Source organism: Anser anser (genome assembly GCF_964211835.1).
Source record: "Anser anser genome assembly, chromosome: 7".
Lineage (NCBI taxonomy): Eukaryota > Metazoa > Chordata > Aves > Anseriformes > Anatidae > Anser > Anser anser.
Genome location: NC_139727.1, coordinates 10,367,404 through 10,383,394, shown reverse-complemented (window position 1 = coordinate 10,383,394; position 15,991 = coordinate 10,367,404). Strand labels below are relative to the sequence as shown.

At 43.3% G+C, this 15,991-nt stretch overlaps 1 protein-coding gene across 2 annotated transcripts in view; it reads right to left on the bottom strand.

The window, feature by feature from the left end:
* Positions 1-15,991, bottom strand: part of CDHR1 (cadherin related family member 1) — a 76,488-nt gene that overhangs the window by 26,885 nt on the left and 33,612 nt on the right. For both annotated transcript variants that reach the window (XM_083845327.1, XM_083845328.1), the window contains 7 exons: positions 10,091-10,236; positions 9,187-9,237; positions 7,766-7,855; positions 7,286-7,372; positions 5,519-5,635; positions 3,710-3,853; positions 1,125-1,203 (listed from right to left, as the gene is read on the bottom strand). In XM_083845327.1, the coding sequence (XP_083701453.1) occupies positions 1,125-1,203; positions 3,710-3,853; positions 5,519-5,635; positions 7,286-7,372; positions 7,766-7,855; positions 9,187-9,237; positions 10,091-10,236 (714 nt within the window). The remainder of the gene's footprint in view (positions 1-1,124; positions 1,204-3,709; positions 3,854-5,518; positions 5,636-7,285; positions 7,373-7,765; positions 7,856-9,186; positions 9,238-10,090; positions 10,237-15,991) is intronic.

Sequence of the window (15,991 nt, the reverse complement as noted above, 5' to 3'; positions counted from 1 at the left end):
GTGGTCGTCTACTTTCTTTGGAAATACAGTATTTCTTCTCATTAATCCTATTTCCCTTTCACACACTGCCTGGTTCACCTGCCTCCACTTACTCTCTCTTCCTCAGTTTCCTCCCTTGTCTAGCTTCTTTTTGTTCCATTTCTTTGTTTTTACTCCTCATTCTCCACCTTTTTTACTTTCTCATTTTCCATCTGTTTTTCTCTTCTGCTACCTTTTGTCTCAATGTTTCTGCCTTCCTTTTCTCGTTGCATCAGGGGAGAAGGAACCATAGTATGGGTCCCATCCCACATTAAGACAAAACCTGAATTGCACCCCTCTCCGTCCGCTCTAGACCTTGCTTTTTAGATCACATAACACAATGAAGAACTTTCTGCACAGCTCTCAACTAAACCTCGTATTTCTTTTATGGAATTTTGGGGTTTCTCACATCTGTGAGTCAGGGTGCCCAGTTGTCATGGAAGTCCTGCTTTGGAGGAAGAGAGAACCAAACAAAACTAAAATTGTAGCTTGCAGTTTAGTTGATCTAAGTTGTTGATTTCACCAGCTACTGAGTCATCAATTCAGCTAAGTCTTGTTTTTATGCTATTAAAAGACATGCTACAGACACTCTCAGAATTGCTGATGAAAAGCATTAATCTTTTGATAACACCTACTTCCAGTGCCCTGGACAGCCAGTCTCTCTTCACTAGTAAACACAATTTCTTCCAAAAAACCAGACATTTGAATGTTTAGCCACTTCAATGACAATATTAATAAAAATATACCTCTAAATACCATGTCTGGGTCTCCCAATGCATTTTCTTGTCTCCCAGATTAAATGATGGAGATGCTCAGTGGCAGTGAATGCATCTCCCTTTACATTTTTTGAAGCAGCGAGGAGGCTACTGATGCCTAATAAATCAGCCATGCTAACAACTCCATGCGTAGTTCTGCGAAGCCGATACTAAAACTCAGTGAATCGTATCTTGTTTTCTGGTAGACAGGGCCCTGGAGTTGTTTGAGATACCTGACACTATTTCACAAGTCTGTCTCAGCTTTATTAAGCTCTAGCAATCCCTCTCTAATTTAACGTCACATCTAGTTTTGACTCCTCTTCAGATTTCTTACAAGCCAAGTCTACTCACCATTCACGAGGCTGTAATGAATACTGTTAGGCTTTCCTCTATCTCCATCAAGAGCAACAACAGTGAGGACCTCAGAGCCCTGAGGAGAAATGGGAAATTACTTTGTGTGCTGAGATCAAAAAGCAATGATATTGCAACTGTGTATTAATAAACTGAACTTCAGCAAGTTTTTCTGTAGTGAGGTGTGGAAGGAAGAGTGGGTACTTTTGCTCATGCTGCATGGGGAACACACTGAGGACCACTGACTCCCAACTAGAAAAAATCAGTGCTTAGCTTTGCCAAGCAGGAAGGATGCTACTCCTTGGACCAACTCTGTGTCATTCCTACACTGATGATTTTATTTGTTCCCAGTGATGTTACAGCCCATACATGGTACCTCCACACAAGGTAGGGATGACCCTGCCACCACTTGTTCCCTGTGGAGTCCCTGTGTGACCTGCCCTCTCCAGCACCATGCCACTACCTGCACCAACAGCAGAGTATCCTGCTTCAGCACACGGGCCCCAGCTGCCCCAGGTAGGCCAGGGCTTGCTGCAGTCTCAGGGCATGCCATGTGCTTGCCAAGATTCTGTGCCTGTTTCCCTGCATCCAGCCTCTTGTCCTTTTTTCCAGTTCACCTTTAGGTGAGCACCAGAGGACTGGCAGGCACACTGAGCCACTCCCCACGAGGTGCCCCTGCCCACTGCTGTGGCAGTGCTGGTGCCATGGGTGTGCAACAGCTGCACACCCTGCACAGCCACAGGCTTGGGCAAAGGATTTGGAGTAACCCATCTGAGCCCTGAGATTTATTTTGGTTCACTACCAAGATGCCCTCCGGTAGCTGCTGGACAGGCTCCTGGTGTTGCTGTGTGCCCCATGGCATGCTGAGACCCAGGCAGCCACTGAGGGGTCTTCAGATCATTTTTGTACTACCCAATACAAGTTCAGACAGGCAGCAAAAGCAAACCAAGGATCACAAAGCAACTTGCCTCATTGAACATTTAGGGCATAAAATTGTGACGAAAATTATGATGATTTAACTGTCCTTAAAAGCCTCGCTGTCTGTCTGCGCGAGTAACATGGCCGTGGGCCATGCGTACAGAGCTTGTACGCTGGAGACCATTTGCTCATGTGACTATTCCTATCAACTGCAAAGGATGATGACTGTCAGCATTGCAGTGCTCACCCAACTGACAATGAATTGCACAATTTAGGCCTCTAAATTCAAGTGCTACTGTTTTGGAACACTGAAGAAACTGTTAGTTAATCACAAATGGCAACAGGGAACGTTTTGATGACAACCCTTGAGTGAATTTTTCAGATGAGAGCAAGGTTCTGTTAGAGCAATTGGAAATACAAAACTGTACTTATTATCATTCATGCTGGAAGCTGCAATAAAATCTGCCTATAGGGCACAATGCAGTGCAGTCCCTTTGAAAGTGACACAGTACTTGTAAATCCTGACAACTCCACCAAGGAGAAAAGAAGCAAGTTTACAAAATTAACATCAAATGTGTAAACAACACTGGAATCTGCTAGCTTATCTCTCTGTGGATTTTATTCTAATAGCAAAACTCACACTGGGAAGGACCTGTTTGTGCTTCCATCATTATAATATCATAATGGTGTAAATTATGAGCTCAGGTTGAATGTAATTAACATTTATTGACTCCTGTTTCCATGGTAAACACTAACTCCCATGTGTACCTGACAGTTATTTCAAGATCTATATGCAACTATGCAGAATAAATCAATATACATAATATCATTCATTCTGAACTTCTTCAAAATACACAAGCAATACTCCTCTACGCTGCTGAAATGTAACAGCCTATGAACTGAACTGCAATATATAGTCATGCAAGGGCTGAAGTGTACATCGGAGTTCTGGACAGAAAGTAAAGACACAATCTCTCCTGAAACTCAAGGGAAGATCAGGTGAACAGGGTGCCAAGACACCGACAATAGTCTAAGGTTGGGTATTTTCATAAGCAGATACCACTTCTCATCCTACGTACAAAGAAAATTTTAATCAAAACTTATGTATCAGGGTAAAAACTGATCCATATACAGTATCATGCCATTGCTTAGATATGGGGACAACTCATTAGTTTGCAGCTTCTGGAATAATATATAGCTGGAAGCATCATCAACATCAAGAATAATATACAGCTGAAGGCACCATGGTGGATACAATGAATTAACTCTAAGCTCTACACTCTCTTTTAAGCAAGCCTGCCATTAGGAGTTCCAGAGGTGATGGCACAGGCAGGAGCTCACTGTACTCCTTGGTTTGTCTGTGGTATATATGAAGTAGTATCTTCAGCAGCAGACACATGCCAACAAATGCAGTCTTAGGAGATCTCATAAGTGGTTCTTCTAAGTATGTCCCTGCTTGCTTCATAATCTGGTGGATTTTAGGCCTGGATGGACTTCCTGGCCCCTTCTGCCTATCTTGCCACCACTAAGCAGAAAGTATTCTGCATTATGGGGATGTCAGGATTGCCTGTCATCAAGGGGACAGGACAAACGGCCTAGAGCATGGGTCCACCTTGACTGAGATGTGAAAGACTGCACTTCTCCTACAGGTGAAAACCAGCACTTACTGCGAGTGTATCCTCATAGACATATCCATAGTAGGGAGTCCCGATGAACATGGGAGGTGTGTCCTGAACATCCTCCACATTGACAGTAACTGTTGTTGTGGCTGAAAACACTTTGTTGTCTCCCCTGAGCTTCCCACCACCGTCCTAGAAGAGAAGTGATCATCAAAAATCTGCTGGAATATGTCTGCAAATCAGTTTATGGCACTGTACACACCTCATGAGTCTTCACAAGCACAGTCCCAGGAATCCCTTGTCTCTCTTAACACACAGACTCATCTCTACTTTCCTACTCCCTTCTCTTTTCCATTTGTCCTGCTTCCTCTCTGATTAGGCAGACATCTTGCAATGTCTCAGAAGTAATTTCTTTTATTAAGGAGGTTGTGACAATATATGCAGTTATATATGATCTGTTGTCAAGAACAGATGGGATAAGGAATTCAGCTTTTTTTTTGAGAGAGAGAGAAAGGGGAAAGCTAGAAACAGATGCAAAAAAATAGCAACCAAGATCTACAGCTTTTCATCCTACATATAGTCTTGCCATAAATTCAAGACAATGTGAGGTAGCAAAGTAGTGCATTTCCAGGGAAAAATTAAACAATGCAGGTGATCAAAGTCTCCTAGGGACTCTTATGTGACATAAGTGAAAGGATGGAGGAGCACAAAGTCAGAAACTGTTAGAGAGCCACCATGTATAAACAGTGTCTGGGGACTTTACTGCAATCAACTCTGTGCTATCGATACAGCAGAGCCAATTAGAAAAATGCCTCACAATTTCAGAAGCTTTTAACAGTCTCAGTCTCAGAGCATTGGCTGGATGTCAGTAGTCATGCTCGTATGAATTGTTCAGCATGTCTGCTGTGTCTGTTCTGCAACTTCCATTTTTTGGGGGAGAGACAGGTTTTTATCCTCCTTGCTGCCCCAAAGGCAGCATTTAGACCAAATTTTTGTTATTTCTCTTCAAATGAATCCTGGCTAAATAAATAACATGATCCATACACTTTTCATAAAACATGAGAAACTTGAAGTCACCGTAAGTAGCAGCAAAATCATTTTCTTTCCACCAGTGTGACTCTGCCTGTGTGACAGCTCTGCACCGGATCCTGAGAGACTTTACTTCAGAATCCCATAAACTTTCAATGCCTGTTATGAATCCTCAGCTGTGCCACAGGCACAGCACTGCTGAGAATGATAGAGGAAAGAAGGGACGTGCAGCAATATTTGCAGGATTCGAGTAAGATCCTGCCACAAGGCAGCAGAGAGGTAAAAGAAAAGCAACCACAGCCATTTCCATAAAAGTCACTTGTGTGCTGCCCTGGGTCCAGCTGTCTCCTCTGTCTTCCTCTGGCTAACGACAGTGATCTGCACTGCCTGCCTGCCAGGGGTTTGCCCCTTTGTTGTGGCAGGGCTGTGTGCTGGACAATAGGAGGGAGCCCTAGGCTCCTGCACTTGCCCAAAGAGCCTGACACTTCTCAAAGCTGGGGCTGATACACCAACTCTTTTGCTTCTAGGTGACTCTTAAAGTGCACAGGTGACTTTCTGCAGCTGGACTTACTGCCCTGGCACTGAAGCCTGATCTAAATGTGGGAAACCCACCACCAAATGCCTCTGGATGTTATTCAGCTGGTCACCTTTCCTCCCTCACTTCTCCACGTTACCCATCATACCACCAGATGTGGCAGATGGAGTGACTCTGCTGCCTCAGTGTTATGCTTATTTCAGAGACTGTTTAAGCCATATCTCTATTTGACCTAAGCCGCCCTTCTCAAATGCAACCCTTCATCTCCTCTACTTTTGAAAAAAGCTTTATACCTTGGCTACGACGACGACAAAATGTGTTCTTGATTTCTCATAGTCCAGGGTGACCCCTGTTTTGATGCGCAGGACACCACTGTGACGGTCTATTGTAAACTTATTAGCATGGATGTTCTAGAAGAAAAGGAGAAACAGCGAGAGATTACAGGTATGGAAATAAGATTGCCGTAGGGATTAATCTTCTATTTCATCTTCTAAGGGAAAAGACCAGAATAATGATATGGTTTGGGTGAATAATGTATTTGATGAATTTCACCTCTGTGTGTTTATGAACAATTCATGAACCAACCACGAGTCTCTCATTATTCAGAATAAATCAGTTAGCTTCAATGTAGATTTAAAAAATCTTTTAGTATTTCATTGTGAAATCTTAAATTGGCCAACAGTTCATTGCACACAATGAGGTAGAGAGGCCTAACCAGGGTGGGGTGGGGGAGAAGATGTGGGAGAAAAAAGGGAGAAGAAAAATGGTGTTATACCTTAGCATTTCAAAGTTCTACTGGCTTCAAAGAAACAGGCAAGTTGCATGCATAGATTATTGTCAAGGACTTAAATGTTTAAGTGATTTTCCAAAAGAAACACCTAAAAGACATCCGTTTTTCAAAAGAGCCTAAAAACGTCACCCTCCCTTCTGCCTGACTGGAGCTATCCAAGAACACAGCTCTGTTTGGGTTTCCATACACAATTGCTACTGTTGGATAATCTTTATCTTTTTGATGGACGTCACCGCCTGCCCACACCAGACTTTCGAAGAAATTTTTTTCTGCACAACTTGAGAATTCCCATAAATTGTGCCAAAAAATATAGCAGCATTTTTTCAATAAATACACATATTTAGTAAGCTTTTTGGTATACAAATATATTAGGTAGACACAGAAGTTTGAAATAGCTGTTACTTGGCTTCAGAGTCTATCAGCTTTCTGGAAAAAGCCCTGTGTAAAACTGAATCCTGCACATACTGCATTTTAATTGGATCATAATCGGTGAGATCAAAACTAAATTTCAACAAGGTGTTCTTTCACAGCAGGTCCAAGGTCTTAACAACATTAGCTTTAGCGCTATGCAAATATATTCCAACTTGTTTCTGTATTGTATCCAAGGTAAACATTGCAACTAATCGGTTTTTGTTTTGGTTTTTATTTTATTGTCTCTTGACTAAGGGGAACTGCAGCTCGTCTGGAAGAAGCTGCTCATAGGAAGAGGAATTTGAAGGACATCATGCAAGAAGTTGCACTTTTGGCATGCAAGGGGTCTGTAATACAGAAGTTCAGCTTTACATACAGAGCCCTTTCTGTTCTTCACCAGTGGGCGATACCTGAAAGGCTGGTTTCAAGCGGGCATTGGGCTTTGTCAGTGAGGAGACTTAGTACCCAATATTTTACAGTGATACACCAGTCTGCTACATCCAAGTGCAGATTTGGGTTTCCAATGCATTTTTCTTTCTAAAGAAAGCTATTTCATGCTTTTGAAGTCCCATGTGCACCCAAGACTACAAATTAGACTTGCTCTCTCTGTCACTCCAAAGGGGCCAACAGGAGCTGTGCTGCAAGGATTCCCGCTGTCAGGCACAGGAGTGACAGTGGCAACCCCAGCTCCAACCCCTGCCTGTTGGACTGCACTTGGCTGCTCACCAGACAATATCCAATTTGTCAAAGCTTGTTTTCTGGTGCACAGTACAAAATTGGTCCTATAGACACTACTAGCAGTTCAATCCTATATATCTTAGGAGAGAGATGTTTTTTGAAGGTAAAGGCAATACCTCACCTGCAAGAAGTATGTGATACTTCCCCCAGAACCAGTGTCTCTGTCCACTGCCTCGATCTTAAAGATACTGCTGCCAGAGGGAGTGTTCTGTGACCAGAAAGAGGTACCAGAGTCAGACAGAAGTGGCAAATTAGGGGAGTTGGAAAAAATGAAAAGTGAGCACGCAAAGAGGCAGGAAAAGAGAGCTAGTAGAAAGAATATAAATGAATGAGGGGACCAAAGAGCAGAAGGAAAAGAGGGAAGAGATTAAGAATGGAAGAAACTGGAAAAGACCAAAAAACAAGTAAAACTTTCTGGAATAAACACGTCAGGAAATCTGCTAACTTGTTCCCTAAGTCTGCAGTAAATATTAAATTCCTGCCCAAATCCCAAAACAAAACAATGCCAATTAGTCCTGCTGATTTTGTTACTTGACTGAAAACAAACTAGCTCCTCTTTTACATTCTATTGAAATATAGTATGCAAAGAAACTTCACAAACCTCTGGGACTTGGACTATGTAAGGTGTATTGATGAACTCTGGGCTCTCATCATTAGCATCTGTTACAAGGATCCTAACTTTTTCCGAAACCTGGAGTAGAATATGAAGAACATGTTATATGTCAAGCTGATTTACAACAAAATCTGTTCATTTGCCTACTAAGGTGTAGCCACAGGCAATGAAAAATTTTGTAATAGGATGCCTTTGCACTACCAAAACTGAGTATACAAAAGAGAAAACAGAAAACCACAAAATCCAGAAGAATTAGCTGTGTGGAGAGCTTGCAGATATCTCTAAACTAAATAAGGAGTCTTAGAGTACTTTATAAAGTTATAGATCAGGGCTGATTTTCGTAAGTCATCTTCTTTACGGCATTCAAGATACCATGATATATTTTATGGGAATACATAAAAGACAGTGTACAAGTTGGTACTGACAGCCCACAGCATTCATTAATGCCTTGTTTGTGTCATATTAGGTTAATAGCATGCATAATTTGGATGTAACAAATGCATGTTTTTAATATTTAAGAATCTACCTTGAAGAAAATGCATGTTCTTTTTCTAAAAATATGGATGCAAGTATATTTGATGAACTTCCCAGTAGTCTACAAAGTGGGCAGGTGGATGTGATCCCTTTAGTAGCTATTTACGGAGATTGTGGGGGTAGTTGTGCCTGTAGAACTTGGGTGTCTCCCAAGCATGCGGTAATCTCACTTCATTTGTTTGAGATGAGAAAAAGCTCTAGAGTTATTCAGTTCTGTGGACAGTAAGAGGGTCCCACTTTTGTTGCTCCTCTAGTGATGAAGCCCAGGTCCTCTTACCGGCAGACTAACATCCTGACTGTGAGAGCGTGTCTGTAAACTGAAAACACCAGGGAAATTTGTAGAACTAGGACTGGATGCTTGTGCAATGCCTCAGTTAAGCCCTCAATGATTAGACATGATCAAAGCTTTATTCAGCAGCAGATGAAAACCCTCACCACCTTAGCTAGCCTAGGCAAATCTTCTTAATGCCACACTAGAGAAACATTGCGGGGGTGGAGGGACAGTCAGCTCTCATGTGTCTAACACTAGGTTCCTGTAATGTCATATATTTCTCCAAAAAGCCTTCAGCTCCTTCTTAGTTATGAATCCCACTGAGCTGACAGTGAAACTTTGTAGGAAGCTGCTTTTATTCTGTAGGCCACTAAGTCAAGCTTTCAGCTCACACTACACTGTAATTATCCTCAAACAGCTGAGTAAGGAGCTGGAGTGAGACCTGAGTTACTGGCAGTTCAGTGGCTCCTGAAACAGGAGGTAAAACTCTAATGAGATTATGTTTTCTGATAAAATGAGATAGTCCCTGTAAGGTAATTTAATGGGAGGAGGTACAACTGCAGGGTGGACTGTTTGACAAGTTAGAGTATAATTAAACGCTTACTGTACTCAGGCCATCTGAAATACTGACAATAACTTCAATCTCATCTTCTTTCTGTAAACCAATAAAATTCATTTGTTAGAGAGAAGGTTCTGCCCTTATTGGAAAATGAACTGCAGATTTAAACATATTTCAGCAGGTACATGAAAATAACAACTGATACCAGAAAACCGTCACAGGAGAGACTAAAGAGACCCCTCAGGGGCTTCAGCTAAAGGGCTCCTTGGACTTTCTAGAGCTACTGTCAAGAGATGGGTGCTCTGGGAATTCATATTGTCCTATAAAGTGCTTGTGAAAAATCAGTCATCTTTTTGAAGAAACGCTTCCTAAAACAACATTGTGTGTTCAAAATTCTTATTAGTATGCAGTATTTTGAAGGGTTTACTAAGTATTGCGTACTCTTCACTGCAAAGCATACATGATGATTATGCCTGTGTTCCTGGAATAAGGTTGCCTTTAGGCCACTGCTGCTGGGAACATCTTTAACCCACATGGTTATGGGTCAAAGGGCTATATGTAACTAGAAAAGTGTCCCGGAACACTGCTTTCATAAATCTCTACTTTCTCCTAATGACAGGAGAGTCCTAAAGAAATACAGATTCTGCCTGAGGATTGTAGGACTGTTCTTGATGGGGTGCGGGTCGGGGAAGATAGGAATAAAATATAAACTTCTCTTTTGGCAAAAGATGAAAAAATCCCAGAGCTTCCAACAAGTTAGATAGTAGTGTTAGTGGTGCAAATCAACTGGAAAACAACCTGATGGGTGAATTATCATGTCTCAGAATTATGAAGTAAATTACATGTTTCAGGTGACACAAATTGACGTTGCCCCTCACAGCCATTGATCAATGGAAACATAAGGAAATCCCACGAATACACAAAGTGGTGACATTTTGCTGTACTCTACCTCTCTGTCAAGTTCTTCAATCAGCGTAACATTTCCAAGGTTTCTGTCAACAGAAAAGTAGCGTCTTGATCCAGCTTCATAGGTCAGGCCATACGTCACGGGATCTCCTTCAGGATCAGTTCCATTCAGGGTATACACATAGGTACCTGAAAAATTGACCAGTGACGTAACCACAGGGAAATGTTCAGTCAGTGAACACTTTGTTGATTGCTCCCTAAGAACTCAGCCCTCCTGCAGCAAGCAAAGCTTCTGTGCATCAAACCCACTTACTGGGAAATACAAGTACACAGACTGTTCAATAGTCCTGACCGTCACTTTTTAGCCTCATGATTAAACTGAATTCATCAGTGCTGGTTTCTCTCAGTTAGGGCCCTTTCCCGCGCAATTGCACATAGATCAATACTGTCGGCATCATAGTGATGACACAGATAAGTTCTTGACTAACTATCAACACAGGTGAGCCTGAAGTGATGCTGTTGTAGGGCCCTCACACATCTTTTTCTATGGGAACAATGAAGTTGCAAACTAGCAGGTAGAGGAGCCCAGGAGCTGAAGGCAGCATTCACACAGAACAGGGCCCAGGCTCTGGAGATGCAAGGACATTTGCTGACTTTTCCACTTTCAGAACTAGATGCAAAAGTCTTCCTTCCTGCTTAGCTCCCCCTCACTAGCTCCCTCTCATTAGATTCTCTACTTAACACACCCACTCATGCACATAACAATGAATAAATTCTCTAAATTCATCAATGTATTTCCTTCACAAGCTGGGGAAAGAGAGAATGTTATTTCTATTTTTAAACATTTGAGAAGCTGGTGCCAGTTTTTGCAGTAAAGCGACTTTGTTTATCAGAAGTGATATTTTCTGGGGGAGTTATAACACCCACATTTTCAAAACATGCTGTGGGTTTATTAGCATTACTTTTTTTAAACTCAGATGTTTGCATTCTAATGTGCATTAGTATCCTCACCCAAGTAACTTCAAGCACTTTACAATTAACTGAGCCTGATATATAAAACGCTCTTTTTCTTTTACCTCCTAGCAGTCTGATGCAATGTGGATAACTTATCTGAGATATCCAAGTTGTAGAGGTTCAGAACACAAACTAACAAAGTTCTAACAAGCTTCTAACAAAGTTCTTTAAATTGGAAATACTGCGAATGACTGACTGGTTGGTGCTGTGTTTTGCTTTTGCAGAGGACACAGAGATAGGATGGAATGACCACTGCTAAGTAAGTTAACAAAGTTAGGGCAGAACACTGTCAAAGAGAGCCCAGAAGATTCCAGTTTTAACTACTCTGACTCTCAGTCTGATGGATTTTTAATTCTATGAGCAGAAGTCATAACCTTTTTCACATATCCCCACTGCAGTGGCAGTGGAGTTTTTCACTGACCAGCCCCATATATATGTTTAACTCCAGAGCTTTGGCTGAGGTCCTGCCAATGCACAGACAGGTAAGCTTCTTGAAGCTTTCTTTAGTTTTGTAATGCAACCTCATTTGCTTATTTCTTGACATGAAAAACATGAAGCAGAAAACTGGCAAGCTTAATGGACACACAACATCCAGACATCAGCACTGATACTTAGAAAATATAGCTGTTGCTGTCTGCACAGCAAGAGATTATGCCAAGCCATGCTGGATCTGTGCTCACTTGCAAGTGACCTCTCTTATGGTGATCATCAGGGCAATTATCTGGGCAAACTTGTACAGAAAAAAAAGTTCAAAAACCAATGAGCATGTAGAACACATACAACAGACTCTATTATGAGCTAGCTCAGCCAGCCAACAAATATTCAGGGTTTGCAAAACAGGTTTACAAAACTGAAAAAATGCTTTCCACAATTTTGGTAGACATATCCCACAAAACAGGGAAGGAAATGACAGGACATCTGTGTTTTTAGGGAAAGACAATGAGCAGTATAATGAGACTTCTCTTACCATAACACCTGAACTGTATACATAAAAAGAAAGGTAAGGAGAGGAATAAACTGGGATTGTTTTAAAACAGTGTCCTAAGAGGACACCCACCTCTCGATATAGCTGTCTACAGAGGAGATAGAAGTTTCAAGACTGTTATAGGTACAGCCCCAGCACTGACTGCATTTGTTCTTGTTTTTCAAAAGCTCTCTCAGTATCACAGCTAGATCCAAATGAAGAATTCAGGCATCAACTGTTTTCGGACCAACTCTTTTTCGTCCTTTTTCTGTCACTAGAAGTTTTTACTTCTTAATTGCTTCTGTGCCCTTTTCACTTGTCCTGTCCCTTCCACTTCATACACTGCTGCCTGTCCTGCCTGTTTCCAGCACATGGAGGTGTCTGCAGCTGCTGAGCAGCACTGCCTGTCCAGCGGAGAAGCAGGATGGACACCACGACCCATGTCTGGGGTCTTTCACAGCCTGTGGGTGACAACCGGGCACGCGGCCCAGTGACTGGGGTTGCCCCGCGCCACCACCGCTGCCAAGCGCTCCTCAGGGATGGCCAGGCATGTGTTAGAGAAGAACAGGACTGTGAAAGTTCAGGTGAACACACCTGAACCTGCTAGACTCGTTCTTCTTATCTGATAATTTTCTCTCCAGAATCTTCTAGGAATTTTCTTTTGAGAAAAACAGGAATTTTCTTGTTGCTAGAAGTGAGGAGAAACATTGATATTGATCCAGGCTGAGACTACTGAGGTTTCTGAGCAAGTTTGCTTCCTAGCTAAAACTGATACTTCATTTTTCATAACACAAGGCACTTGTGTGCCTTTCAAATTGGATTGTGGATCAAAATTTCTCTTCTACCTCATTACAGTTCCTAATTTTGTCTGAACTGCAGTTTCACTGCACAATGCTCTCTATATCATTAACACCCCGGGAATGCTTCTCAGCACAGTGTTAAAGCCAATTAAAAATCTCCTCTCAGCGTGCTGCCTCCACTTGCTGAAAAGAAAATAAATGAAACACCGAGCCAAAATCTTATCAGGGAGCACCAAGTAAACAGCCGTTCCCTGTCAGAAAGATAAGGGAATGGAAGAATCTTTAGCCAGGGACATGGTGAGTGCGGTGTAAGGGCCCTGACGGATGAGCTGCATGCCCCGAGCACCTGGGAATGGCACAGCAGGCTGGGTCAGGGATGTCCCGGGGAGCTGCACGCTGCTCCCTGCTACAGCTGCTTGCCAGGCGCCATGCCAGACTTTCACCCTATTTTTCTAGTCCATCTTAAAAGCGATTTGCTCTTTGCTCCTGCTACTCAGGCTGAATGGCTGTCCCCTGACATTATTTCTCCACTTTACTTCATTTCTAGCAAATTTATTCGCAGCCAGCCTCTGTCTGCGTGCTCTGAGGCTGTTTCTGCCCTCTCGCTGAAGACACGCACTCCCTCTCTGCTATGTAATGCTCTGCAAACAAATCCCCTCCCTGCCAAGTTAAACAGGCCAGGCACATTTTGGACTCATGTTCGCTCCCCGTCTTCCTTTGCCACCACAGCTGACATCTGTTAACAAGATGCTGAGAGGGATGTACATGGCCATGCTCCCAGGACAGGACACTTGTGCTCCCAGTGTCACAGCGAATACCATCTCGCCTGGGGTTATTCGCCTGTTCTCCACCCGTCTCAGCCAAATGCCCATCTATCTCCCCACTAGAAGAGGCAATGAACAACTAACACAAAGCCCCCAGATGCCAGTTTTAGACTGTGAGGTCACCCCAAGGAAATCAGAGCTCCCGGATGACATGGACTGACACCAAGACTACCCAAAAATCTGCTCCATACCCACTTGCTACCAGCTCCTGCTGCCTCCCGAGTGCCCCCAGCACACTGTGGTGGCTGGCAAAGCAGAGACAAGACCACGGAGGAGCAGCCCGAAGCCCCACAGCTGAGACCCTGTGGTGGGGAGACTGGGGTACAGCAGCAAGCACGCCATTTTGTGTAGTGTTACCTCTGCTACAGTGACGTAGAAGGCTGGCTGCATTTAACAAATTTGTTCTGGGAGCTCCTAATTTTCTTAGGGAAAATTTGTGGCTTTTAGTTTTTGCAAAGAGCTGAATATTTTTGCACCTTCAGAAAATTTACCCTTTTTGGAGTAATCTGAATGTGAGGCCATGGTGGGTCTCTAGATGTCAAGACAAAACTTGGGCTAATTGGTCCACGTTTGTTTGCGTAGTCAGCAAACAATTGTTATCTAAAAGAGAAGCATGCTAATTCTTTCACTCAGATATTTTTTGTGACGGGGGCAGGAAATGAATTGTGGGCAGGGTTCAGCTACTATATTTGTGATACAAATACAAAAACACAGACAGCACAGTGCCAGGGGGCGATTTCTGAGCACTGAAGGAAGGCCCAGGAACAACAGCAGGAACTCTTGCCTGCTAGGGGACCATCAGTTGGATCAGGGTAATAGAAACAGGAGGAATGATGGATACCAGAGAGGACAAGACAGGCCTCCACAGCCAGCCATGAGTGATGGAAGAAACCAGATCAGGAGCCTGCAGGAACAACTTGGGAGGCTTGCAGGACAGAGGGATCTGAGGTGGTCAGTCAGGTGGCAGGCAGCTGGGGGCTTTGATCACAAAGTGCCACCACAAATCGGCTTTTAATGGGGAGGCAGTGTATACGTGGGGCATGGGGGAAAACAGAAATAAATGCAAGCATGAAAGGCATGCAAAAATCTCCAGACATGATGCTTGGGCTTTGAGAAAGTAATGAACTTAGGCCTTACGAGTATGCATCAATCCCTTGCTTTGCAAGTCTTGTCAACGTCCAACTGTGAGGGCTTACAGGATTAATGAGGTAAGATGAGGAAAACAACCTGAAATAACATCTCACACATGCCATAAAACCTTGATTAGTGGCACAGGTACATTTTATATGTACAAAGAGAGCTCTTTGCAAAGAGCTCATCCCTGAACAACCCCACCTGCGCTGTGGGACAGTCCCACAAACCACAACTGCTATCTCAGTTCCTAACTTTTCCCATTTTTATATCTGCTGCTGGAAGGGGCTGCTGTTCTGGCCCTTCTTACATTGTCTCATGCTCTGCAGCTTTAAATGAGATCTGGAAATGCACAGGCAATTTCAGACTTTCACACAGTAATAGCAATTGCTTTCTTTATGATAACTTATGTCACAATGTATGTAACTTGATAGACCACAACTACCTGCAAGTAGGCAAAATACCAGAGGGCAAACGAAGGTCAAGTAAAAGACGGTTTGAGCATGAAAATGTGTTTTTCTTGAATTTGATGCCTTCTTGCAGCTGTATCACTTCAATTTCACTTTCTACAGTCACACAGAGAAACCATCATCTCCTTTTGGTGCTCTGGAATATCGCATGCCCCCTGCCTACAGATGCTGGGGATCTTAACTAATACACAACACTGCCAACTGCTTGTCATCCTAGCAGTGCCAAAGACTATAAAATTCCTGGAGGCTTATTAAAGCTGCTGTTGATGGCATTGCTCACATCAGACACTGGCTGCTGCTGAGGCACAGCCAAGAAAGCGTTTCCTGCCTATGCTCCAGCTTCTGAGTAAGCACAGAGAAGACCAAACGCCAACCCACCCTGTTCTGCAGCACCTAAACCAATGCTGAATGAAGCCATTCAGAAGCAAACCTACAAAGGTTTTAATGCCCCTGCTGTCACTGATCATCCTGCTCAGGACTGAAAGATGCCTGCTGGAGCGTGGATGCTTGGGACTGTACATGGACATGGGAGACCAGAATCCTTCCCCTCCTTCCAGAGAAAGAACAAGGCAGAGGGACGAAGAGCAACAGCAACAGCATGAGACCCCTCACAAAGAGCAAAGCCAAAAGCCCAGCGGGCACCACAGCACCGAAGTACCAGTGCTGTTCATGCTCTGCTCTTTGAGCCCACTGCCAAACCATCCCTGAGGAGTGCCTGTGCTGACGTGGGCTGTGGGTAGC